This window comes from Nanorana parkeri, unplaced genomic scaffold, assembly GCF_000935625.1.
Source record: "Nanorana parkeri isolate BGI_ZX_2015 unplaced genomic scaffold, ASM93562v1 scaffold1142, whole genome shotgun sequence".
NCBI classification, from domain to species: domain Eukaryota; kingdom Metazoa; phylum Chordata; class Amphibia; order Anura; family Dicroglossidae; genus Nanorana; species Nanorana parkeri.
The window spans coordinates 71,521-84,099 of record NW_017307410.1 but is presented as its reverse complement, the minus strand read 5'-3'; the positions used below and the strand labels follow the sequence as shown (position 1 = coordinate 84,099).

The 12,579-nt window shown below is 45.5% G+C and overlaps 1 protein-coding gene across 1 annotated transcript in view; it reads left to right on the top strand.

Moving 5' to 3' along the window:
* Window positions 1–12,579, top strand: part of LOC108796626 (zinc finger protein 208-like) — a 129,685-nt gene that overhangs the window by 61,005 nt on the left and 56,101 nt on the right. The window contains exons 6-7 of the mRNA XM_018568126.1: window positions 2,839–2,895; window positions 7,205–7,830. Of these exons, the coding sequence (XP_018423628.1) occupies window positions 2,839–2,895; window positions 7,205–7,830 (683 nt within the window). The remainder of the gene's footprint in view (window positions 1–2,838; window positions 2,896–7,204; window positions 7,831–12,579) is intronic.

Genomic DNA, 12,579 nt, shown 5'->3' with positions numbered 1-12,579 from the left:
ATTTGACATTTTTAAATAAATAAATATGAGAAAATCCATATTTCTTTCCTGCTGTTCTGTTCCTCACTTTCCATATGTGTATAGAAAAACCAAGCTATGGACATCTTTTTAAGTAATACAAATACCTAATCAGACTGGTGGTGATGATGATGATTTTTAGGCTGGCCAAGGGGGTATGAAGACATATTGAGGAGCAATCCATTGGGAGTCTGTAATTGTAACATGGTGAACAACTCCATTGAGTTCCTTTATGCAATAACAAAAATCTTTTCTGTAGTCAAAGTTTCTTCAGGTAATAAATTAGCTGGATTGGAAAATTGTCCAAACCTAATACCTTTTTTAGGCTGAATCTAGCTCACAAGTTATGTAATTTTAACTGTTTAGATATAGTTACGCTTTCCCTTTTAAACATAACTCCTGACTTACATTACCAAAACCCCAAAATGTTAACTACTGGGCTAAAAAAAAAAATGGTATTTCAGGTTTTGGTTGATGCAGGAGACTTGTACCATCTGCCGGTTTTATTTAACTCTCGAGGACTCTATTGGCGAGATCTCTTTGCTGACTTTCCAGGCCTTCACACCGGCTGTGTCCATTTTCACCAGCTGTGTCCATAGTTCTTTTATATCATGAAAAATGTACCAAGAAGGGCCAGAACACTCAAAAGGTAGAGGGGACATCAAAAACTCCCAAGTGGACAGCAACAAAACCAGAAAATAGGGCGGGGACATCTCGTTATTGGAGTATTGAACACATAAGAAGCTGGGAGATGACTCTCCTGCAATACTCGCATACTCTCTAGTGTGGTCAGCAGACTCGCCACTCTCGGCTTCTCTTCTAGGTCTAACTTATTTCTTGTAAGCCCAGGGCATCCATGACAGGCCCCTGGGGGGCAAATCATCATAGAGCCTGGGCTCACACTACTCCTGCAGGGTTATTCACAAAAGGGTGAAGAGTTTGGAGAAGTGAACAATCTAGGACAACATAGCCGAACTGGAAAAATTCTCCAATTCAGCTCACTTTCTGGTTCAGCTATGTTGTCCTAGATTGTTCACTTCTCCAAACTCTTCACCCTTATGTGAATAACCCTGCAGGACTTAATACCCCTCACATGTATTACCTAAGCACCAGTCAAGTCAAAACAATGCAGGAAAAAAAGGGTTTTGTACTTGCCGTAAAATCTACCCCTCGTAGTTATTCTAGGCTGGCATACAGATACTGTTGGGTTATACTAATACTAGAGGATTTCAACACTAGAAAATAAAGAAAAATGTGGCCAGCCCAGTATAACCAATCCTGCTCCCAGCATTCCTCAGTTTGGTGGAAAAACAGTACCAAAAGAATAACCACAGTGGGGCGGGAGCCGTGTCCCTCAACGAACTACAAGAACAGTATTTTATTAATTCCACCATTATCAGGAAGATGACCAGATATAGCCAATGCACTGCGGGAGCTCAACAAACCCTAAAAGGTGCCCATACACCTTACAATTATCGGACGAAACGTTTCATCCGATGATCGAATAGTCGTACGATTTTCGTACGGCAGCCCCATCCTGCCCCGATGATCGCAAGATTAATTTAGCCGTAATTAACGAAAAGCACCTGGACGAAATGCGGTAATTGATTTGTCGTATTTTCGTTCGCGCATGCGCATTGTAGATCGTACGACATTTGACGGACGGAAACGCCAGCAACCTTACGACAATCGTACGATTGAGCAAAGTTTTCAAACATGCTTGACCGTCAAAAGTCGTACGATTGTACAGTAATGTCGGTTCGGGCACTCTATTTACACATACGATTGTCGTTCGAAAAGTCGATCGCATACGATTATCGTACGATAATCGTAAGGTGTATGGGCACCTTAAAGTGACAATAAACCCTCAGATTTTTTAACATAAACCAATACTGTAATGTGCGCCTTACTGTAATCCATGGTAGTTTCCCTTCTCTTTGCTGCTCTTCCTTTTAAATCCTCATGTCTTCTCATGCTTGGGGAGAACTTCCCTTTTCAGCTCAGGGCCTCTTCCTGTAGTGCTGGCTCAGGTTACAAGCCTATAGAAACTAATACACAGACACCGTATATCCATTCCTGAGACAAGGCAGTCTGCTGCAAAACAGAAGTTCTGCAGAGCATGAGAACAGATACAGATTTAAAAGGAAAAGCAGCAAAGAGAAGGGAAACTACCATGGATTACAGTAAGGCGCACATTACATTGTTATATTGTTTTATGTTAAAAAATCTGAGGGTTTAATGTCACTTTAAAGGTGCCCATACACTGCACGATAATCGTATGCGATCGGTTTTTCGTACGATAATCGAGCAGTGTGAACGGAGACGTGCGACCGTTTCTACTGTACGGTCGCACGTCTTCTGTCGAACCAGCATGTTCGAAAACCAGCCGGGAATCGTACGATTCTCGGCTGGTTAGAACGGTGCTCGGAAGATAAATGCTGAACGGGCCGGCGTGCCCGTTCAGCATTGCGGTCATCGGAAGCCCGCCCCTCAGGGGGGTGAGCTTGCGATGATCCAGAGTGCAATCTGCCTGTCCAAGATTAGGCAGATCGTACGTTTTTTTAATCCCTTTACAACCATCGCAAGACTAAAGTCTTGCGATGGTTGTAGAGTGTATGGCCACCTTTAGACATCTCTCTGTAGGCAAACAGCAGGTGAGGCAAATACCTTTTCCAGTCTGCTGCCTGCAACTCCACAAATGTTCTCCACATGTGTTTCAAGGTTCCATTTAATTGGTCACACAGACTGTTTGTGAGCAGAAAGGATTAGCCACAATATGCATCATATGTATTTTCTGATAGAGTGCATGGTTCAGGTCAGACACAAAGTGTGGGCTGTGATCACTGAGGAGCTCTGCAAGAAATCCTTTTCCATTAAGCAAAACATAAACAACCTTGTTCATCCTGCAGGACAATAACGCCAGAGCCTCTTGGTACCGGATAGAATAGTCCACTACGGTCAGGATATAGTTTGAACTGCTGGGAATGGCTAGTGGTCCCATATTACCTGTTGCTACACTGTGAGCCCTAGTCTTCCTTTACTAAGGCAGATGGTTACTCTTGTCCAAAGGGACATCGTTTTGAAGGGTGTTCAGAGCAGCTCCTAAGAGACACTTCACCTCCAAAGACATGCATGGCGGTTCCACAGCCCAACACTTTAACCACAGAATCCTCCAGGTGTTTGCAGACAGGAGGTTCTCAGAGAAGATGAGATGGGAGACTTCTAACAACTATTCAATGCAGTAGCTCAAGGCTGCAGACATGAGCTCCAAATACTCAATAAGTAAAGGATCATCTTGAAGAGAAACCGGATCCCTTTTCATGACCTTAGCTCAGGCAGTAAGAGCTTGACAGACAAGTGCCAAGGCAGGTTACAAAGGAGGGCCTGCCAAGGGGAATAGCTTTTTTTAAAAGGACCTCCAATCGCTTGTCAATGTGGTAATTAAATACAGGTGCATCCTCTACAGGGGTCGTCAAAGCTTTGTTAAGATGGGATACTGCCACATCCACAGAGGGGGCAGTCTACTTTAAAAAAAGCCATACTCAGATAGGAACAAGCCTTGAAACCTTTGGGAGGAGTGAACAGTGAATCAGGGTTCTCCCCGTTTCAGTAAAGAACTTGAAACACTGCATGTACCAGAAAGGTCTTGGCACTTTTAGGACCCCTAAAGAAGGCAAGGCTGGGGACAGTGCTAGTAGAAGCTTAACACTAATTCGTAAGTCTCACAATGGTGTAAACCACGTTAATAAAAGCTGAGACGGTCTAAGACTGGGAGTAATGGCAATGGCCTGTGACTCCTCACGCCATCACCACCAGAGAGGAAGTCGCTTCCATTCTCACTAATAGGTGTATTTCTATACGTTGGTGGACATCCCCAGTGTCGTCAACTCCACACATCAGGGGACTTGCAGAAAGATGATGTAGGCCTGGTTCACACTGAGGGTATTGTAGCTAAAACACCTTTCCCTGGAAAAAGTACCAGAGGTTTTCTTTTTTGTCATATTACGGCTCATTTGGGCCCCATAGACTCGATTGGAAACGATTAAAAATGTGCGTTTGCTGTGTTTTATGCGCGCGTTTAACGTACGTCTGCCCATTAGCATCGATAGGCTAGAATTCTCTCACAAAAACGTGCGACTTGATTCGTGCGCATAAACAGCGTGTAAAAATTTGCAAAAACGTTGTGGCCTAGGTACGAACCCAGCCTGTGGTGACATGGTCCCCACTCCCTCCATCGCTGCAGAGACCCCGTCTCTCATAATAGGAAGACATTATTACTCCTCCTCACTGGGAACACTTACTCACCAGCAGCTCCTAGAAAACACAACGTCGTTTTAATGCCGTTTGCAGCAACACAACGACCGCCAAACTCCCTCACGCTTCCATCTTCCCAGGCGTCACCATAGCAACCAGGCACAGCCTCAGCGGCCGAGAAACGCAGAGCAGAGCCCAGGCCAGGTATCCGTCCCTGCCTTATAAGGAAAACCCCGCCCACTGGGCTGTGCGCGCTCACAGCAACCTCTAGAGGTCAAAGCTTCACCAAACGCTTTTTGCCCTTCAGAAGGAAAGCTGCCATTTTCTTGTAGCTCAGCCATAAAACGACGTAACGTAATGATTACTGATAACAACAACACGTAATTATTGACACTGATTATTGCATTGAATTATGCAGATGTGCATTTGTTTTATATATGAAAACAAGTGAAAGAGTTTAGTGTAGGTAAGGTGGCAGCCATTTTCTTGAAGCCTGCAGCAGATGTTTAAGAGGACTTCTTCTTACAGTTACAGAAACTTCCTGGTAGGGGTGTGAGTATGGAGAGTGGGTGCCCACCAGTGAGAAGGAGGTAATAATGTCTTCTTATTATGAGGGGAGGAGGAGAGAAGGTGGTCCCATCACTCTCCGTGCACTGGATGAGGGGGCTCATGTCACCTTAACAAATCATCATCTTTCTGCAAGTCCTCTGATGTGTAGGAGATTAAATGGTAAGCTCCACTGGGCGCTGGGGGTGTATTCTCTGCTGAGCCCCAACCCGGGAGATGAGCTGTTCATATAAACATTATCGAAGCAAAGCATAATGCTACTTTTGTAAAAAGCAGATTTAAACAACAGAAAATTCCGCTCTGTATTCATTAATAAATCATTTCATGCACTTCTTTTTTAATGCAAGCAGTGTAAGTACCTAAATCTGACCTAGTGTCACCCTCTGGATGTCCATGTACAGCCGAGCACAGACTGGGAGAGGGAGAAGCAGCATGAGGAGCCAATCAGTTGTTCTGCAGCGTTATTGGGCTAACAAGGAACATATATTGCAGTTTGAGGTTTACAAACCAGCTTACTCTTCAAGCATTGATGCAGACATATGGAGTAGTGGGAGTCTATAGAAGGATACAGGGATCTCTACAAGGACGTCATGATGGAGACCCGGCCGCCCCTCACATCACCGGGTAAGAGGAGACTTTCATTTCTTGAGTATTGAGGATCCCCCTAGACACACACATCCTCTGATATAAAGACATAGAAACAATGTATTCAGTCAGTGTGTGTGTTTCCTACAGATGGATCCAGGAACAGAAATACCGCAGAGAGATGTCCCCGTCCTCTGTATTCCCGGGATTCCACACAGGAACATCAGGAGATCCCTCAGGCCCGTCCTCTGTATTCCCGGGATTCCACACAGGAATATCAGGAGATCCCTCAGACCCGTCCTCTGTATTCCCGGGATTCCACACAGGAACATGAGGAGATCCCTCAGGCCCGTCCTCTGTATTCCCGGGATTCCACACAGGAACATCATGAGATCCCTCAGGCCCGTCCTCTGTATTCCCGGGATTCCACACAGGAACATCATGAGATCCCTCAGGAGGATCAGGTAGGTGGGACTGAGTGCATTGATTTAAACTGATATTATTCTGTTATCTGAACAATTCACTGTTAAAATATAAAGCGTTGTATCTTCTATAGGTTGAAGGTCTGATTATTGTTAAAAAGGAAGAGACCTACATGACTGGCGATGAGCCGTGTATTGAAGAGGAAATCCCTCCAGAGATCAGCACAAGTGAGGAATAAACACTAAATCCAGAAAAAGAGTCCCAGATTCTCCTTGTTCAGTCACTACAACAATCTCTTCTTCTCCCCCCTCCTCTGTCAGTAGACAGTAATGGGGGGGACGGAATGTGTCTAGTGGGGGGAGTCAGGAGCCATCAGCCTCTATTAGACTCAGGCTCTCCTCCTCACATCATGCCATTGTGTGTTACCAGCCAAGAGACGTTATCAGTCTCCCCCCCACACACACTCTCTGGGGTCTCTCATACATCTCAGTACAGGGGGCTTCACTCTCATCTTTATTCACAGATCCCGGGGGCAGCGGAGACACTCAGAGAGACATCAAAGCTGAGGAGGAAGATGGACATGTGAGGATCAAAGAGGAGGACATTTCTGTAGAAATCGGCACAGGTGAGTCATAAACATCAATAGAGGAAATCTCAGATCTCGAAGTTCGGCCGGCTCGATGCTGATTGCCCAGGAAGCCGGCTCCATTTTCCCCTGTGGCACTGTCGGTCAGAGATAATCTTCCGCTGACTGGAGGTTCCGGTATCGGAGCATTTGGGCGAGTACGAGTATCGGTGCATCCCTAGTTTTTATAAACATTTTGAACCATTACAATGGATCTACGAGGAGATAATTGCAACTGGCAAATATGTGACCGCATAGATATAGTTCATATACAGGAGCTGTTTTGATGTCTTGAGGCTGGTTAGGTTACGGGATGTGAACGGTCCACTTTCTCTTCTTCTCTGGAGGTGGGTGGTCCTCGATGATGCAGAGAGTGGAGATGACCTAAGCGCCACCCTTTGGATCAGTACAACGTGAGTCCAGGGCGCTTTTGGTGACCATAACTGGAATAACCTTTGTTTTTATATTCTGCTTTATCCTTCTATTCCCTTCAGATGGACGTTACAGAAGGTACAACTTTGAGGAACATCCTGATACCTCTCCAGATAATACAATAGAAGAGGATGAGATGACATCCAAGTCTTCCGAAGCAAACCCCATTACCCCTGATCTCCCTCCAGAACCGCACAGTGCTGATGATGCTGATGGATTATCCGATCCCCCTACCGATGGAGAGAGTTTTGTTGGTCATGGTGGTACCACCCATGAGCGTGGTGAACGTCTTCACCAGAGAACCAAGTCACCCCCCCACCAGATCGGTCACAAAGGACAAAAGCCATTTGTATGTTCCGAATGTGGGAAGTCTTTCACCCGGAGATACAATCTAACTGTACACCAGATAAGCCACAAAGGGGAGAATCCATATTCCTGTTCGCAGTGCGATAAGAAGTTCCCCATCAAGTCGTACCTTGTCAAACACGAAAAACTGCATACGGGGGAACACACGTGTTCGGAGTGTGGGAAGTGCTTTTCCCAGCGAGACCATCTTAGATACCATCAGAGGACTCACACGGGCGAGAGGCCATTTGCCTGCTCAGAATGCGGAAAGTGTTTTAACCAGAAAGTCCACCTTACCTCGCATCAGTTGACTCACACGGGGGAGAAGCCTTATTCCTGTTCGGAATGCGGGAAATGTTTCACCTGGCGTAACGCCCTCATCGTGCATCAGAGGACTCACACGGGGCTGAAGCCGTATTTGTGTTCGGAATGCGGTAAATCTTTTTCCCAGACCAAAAGCCTTGCCTGTCATAAGATGACTCATACAGGGGAGAAACCTTATTCATGTTCAGAGTGCGGGAAGTGTTTTCCTTTCAAACATTTGCTTAATAAGCACAATAGAGCTCACGAAGGAGAGAAGCTTTTTTCGTGAACAGAACTTTGACATAATAAACAATACATTTGCCACGAGTCAACCCATACGGTGAAAGCCTTAACGTTTGGCATGTGGGTAGAGTTTTTCTTCTTAACATTCTAAACTTATTCATGAGGAAGCTCATGCAGGTGAAATGATGCGCTGGTGCAGTAGTCTTTGGAATGAGGGAAATGGTTGACCAGAAAAAAAATTGGGGGGGATTTGGTGGACAACTCACCATACGCATGTTCAGAGTGTAACCAGTGTCAAGTAGGCCTATGGATTCCCACAGGAATGAAGTGGTTTTGGGGTTCAAATATGGTGGACCTTAGAAATACGAATGATGGGACGCTTTCTCCCTGGAAACCATTTTACCCGTCTTAGTGAACCTCAAAGGACTCATACAGGCGATGTTTGGTAATCCCGGGTCTGTGCTTCGAAAAATGAACCGAAACCTCGGGTTTATCACATGCAATAAATTGATTTGGAAGGAAGAGCCTTCTAGTGTGCGCGTGAATTCTTAAACCCTTCATGACCGAGGCCTTCTTTTCATTTTTTGCACCCATGTGATATTCCGCATTTTAGGCCTGAAAATTACTTAAAACCCCCCAAACATGATATATTTTCTGAAAGCCGAGACCCTGCAGAACAAAATGGCGGCAGTTGCAAATTTTTATGTTATGCACAATATTAGCACAACTCCTTATCAAACTCCACAATTTAGTGAAAAAATGCACTTAAATGCCCCAAAACACAATAAAATACCCATTTTTAAAATAAAATATAAAAGATGAGGTGACAACGAGTAAATAGATACCCGACATGCCCAGGTTAAAAATTGTGTGCGTCCGTGAAACGGCAACAAAACCCCGAAAAGTCCATAGACGCCGCTTTAAAAGCCCGCACAGGTCATCAGTTTAGAGATACCCAAAAATACTGGCCCTAGGACGTGCAGGGCGGGTGAGCGTAGGGGGGCATACAGCCGCGTACTCCCATAGAGAAGGACGGGGGCTGCGTAGTAATCAGCACCTGTCTTTCCCAGGAGCTGCCCGATAGGGCCCTGCACGCAGCACAGAGATGTACGTGCCGGCCAATTCCTGTGTGAATGAGGCCTTATAAACACCAGACATGTTGTGGCCATACAGAGTGTTGGTTGGAGAGAGACAGTCTGAAGGCAAACAGCTTTTAGCTGAAAGAAATAGCACTGGCAACAAGTACACGATATTGCCAAAAGTATTGGGCTCCACCCCCACCAAGTCATTGGATTCAGGTGTTCCAATCCCCTCCATGGCCACAGGTGTATACAATCAGGCACCTCGGCATTCGTATGCTTCTACAGACATTTGTGAGAGAATGGGTCGCTCTCAGGAGCTCAGTGACTACAAGCGTGGTGCCGTGATAGGTTGTCACCTGTGCAATAAGTCCATCCGTGACATTTCCTGACTACTAAATATTCCGCTGTCACCTGTTACTGGGATTATAACAAAGTGGAAGCAACTGGGAACAACAGCAACTCAGACAGGAAGTGGTAGGCCACGTACAATGACAGAGCGAGTCCAAGGAGGGATTCAGTCCTCATAAGATGGTTTAGTTGGAGTTTTCAGTCAGACATATCCCGTCTCAAAGCAGGCAGCTTCTGTTCTGCTGTCTCTTTAGCTAACCCGTGGGGCTCTGGCTATCCAGTGTTGAGTGCAATTTTTATTTGCCAAACAATAATGTAGCAAAACACAGCTATATACATTAAAGTCTAATTTTTCCCCCCTCCCCCCAATGTTAATGAAAGCACTTACCTTAAAGGAGAACTATGGGGTCAGTGTTTTTCCCCATAGGTCTCCTAAGGGTAACGGGAGAACACCGACTAGCGTCCTCCCGTCACCCAAATGTTTGACAAACATGTCAAACTTTAAAATTGCGTGCGCCCGCAAAATCGCAACAAAATGAACAGACAGACATCTCTTCTGCTTTCCCTTTTGCTTCTACTTTAATGGGATGTTCACTCTTTATTTACATAACAAACATTTATTTAGTCGGATTGTCTAAATAAATATTTAAATGATAAAAAGTTTTGTCGAGATTCTCAGTGCTTGCTACCTGACCCTCCTGAGGAATCTCCTGATGTCCGTGAGGATCTCCTAATGTTTCTGAGGGATCTCCTGATGTTCCTGTTTGGAATCCGGGGAATACAGAGGACGGACCTGAGGGATCTCATGATGCTCCTGTGTGGAATCCCGCTAATACAGAGGACGGGTCTGAGGGATCTCCTGATGTTCCTGTGTGGAATCCCGGGAATACAGAGGACGGGCCTGAAGGATCTCCTGATGTTCCTGTGTGGAATCCCGGGAATACAGAGGATGGACCTGAGGGATCTCATGATGTTCCTGTGTGGAATCCCGGGAATACAGAGGACGGGTCTGAGGGATCTCCCGATGTTCCTGTGTGGAATCCCGGGAATACAGAGGACGGACCTGAGGGATCTCCTGATGTTCCTGTGTGGAATCCCGGGAATACAGAGGACGGGTCTGAGGGATCTCCTGATGTTCCTGTGTGGAATCCCGGGAATACAGAGGACGGGCCTGAAGGATCTCCTGATGTTCCTGTGTGGAATCCCGGGAATACAGAGGATGGGCCTGAGGGATCTCCTGATGTTCCTGTGTGGAATCCCGGGAATACAGAGGACGGGGACATCTCTCTGGGGTATTTCTGTTACTGGACCCATCTGTAGGAAACACACACACTGACTGAATACATTGTTTCTATGTCTTTATATCAGAGGATGTGTGTATCTAGGGGGATCCTCAATACTCAAGAAATGAAAGTCTCCTCTTACCCGGTGATGTGAGGGGCGGCCGGTTCTCCATCATGACGTCCTTGTAGAAATCCCGGTGTCCTTCTATTCCCTCTGCTCTTACTTGCAATGCAATAAATCAATAACAGAACAATAAACCAAATCCCATCTGGATGAAAGTGAAAGTAGGAGAACTCTATCCGGTTATACAATCACTAAGCATTGTAAGTGAAACTCCATTTTTACGGTTGATATAACATATGACATCATCACATATGACATCATAATACAAGACTTTGTACAGTTTAATGGTAGTTATTTTTAATTTCAGCCTTCAGATGTAATTTTCTAACTTTCATGAATCGCTTTATTAAGGGGGAACGGCAATACTCCTTTGTAGAAACACTGATGGAGCCACAAGAGATTTTATTCTTCATCGAAAGTCTTCTAGAAGATGTTGCGGCTTTCCGTAGAATACACCCCCAGCGCCGTCATCCCCAGCGGAGCTCACCATCTAATGTTCTACACATCAGAGGACTTGCAGGAAGATGATTTGTTGGGGGTGACATGACCTCCCCCCCCATCCACCCAGAGTGCTGAGACCCCGTTCTCTCATAATAAGAAGACATTATTACCTCCTCCTCACTGGGCACACACTCTCCAGCCTCACACCACCACCAGGAGGATACTTTTTGCCATACTGCATTGGGCTACAAGAATATGGCCGCCAACCTCCTTACTCGTCATTCCCTCTGCGCGTCTCCATAGCAACTAGAAACAACCGGGCAACCCGGAAACGCGTTCAGGATCCAGAGGACGAAGAGGAATCTGGCACAGCGCCTTATTAGGAAAACCCCGCCCACTAGGCTGATCTATTCAGAGCAACCGCTAGAGGCCAACCCTTCCACAGACTCCTTCCTCCCATTAGAAAACTCGCGGCCATCTTCTTGTAGTTCAATTGAAAGCTGATTAATCTGCTTTACAATTAAAATATTTACAAGTTTTCTTAATATTATTGATTTTTATTTTGGGTTCCGGACTGTCATTTGTTTTTTTTCTATAAAATTATTTAGGACGAGCAAAGTGTAGGAAAACAGCGGCCATGTTTGTGTAGTTCAGAGGAAGGGTTTTTTTTATTCTTAAATGCTAATACATTTCATGGTGGGAGTGTGAGACTGGAGGATGTGTGTCCAGTGAGGAGGAGGTAATAATGTCTTCTTATTATGAGAGGAAGGGGTCCCAGCAGTCTCTGTGGACTGGATGGTGGGGTCATGTCACCCCAACAAATCATAATCTCCCTGCAAGTCCTCTGATGTGTAGGACATTAGATGGTAAGCTTAGCTGAGGCAGAATGTAGAGATTTTAGGGTATATGTCATACATATAGGGAGGATAGCCAGTGCCACAGAAATCTGGGTCGGCTTTTGTGCCTTGACTTGGTGAGCCATAAAACAATATGCGCCTCATTTCCGAATGCGCCTGATTTTAACTGGATTTGTTGCCCATAGCAACCAGTTCGATCCTCCCAACACCTAGAGAGTGGACAACACCGACTGTTGTTCCTCATACAAAGTGCATGTGAAGCCAAAACGTTATTCTTAGTTTTGGATAGAGAAGGAAACGTTTCCAACTTTGACTACTGTCTACACTCAGGGGGATTCACCCGCTCCATTGTCCCCAGGACTGAAAGTGGCGAAAAATCCAAAAATACGAGTTGTCACCAGAGCAGAATAGAGGGGAAATCCTCCAATGGGGGACTCTTGATCGGCTGACAATCAAGAGAGGAGTCCCTTTACCTTTGTAGTGGTTTTCTCTCACTTCCTGTTGCTTCTCTGGGAGAGAAAGTGAAAGAAAACCTCCGAATTGGACACGCTAGCCATAAACAAAGTAGAAGTTTGGGTTTCGTTAGCCAATAAATGGTTTGCACCCTATACCCAAACTTCTACTTTGGTGAACATGGTACATACCCCCC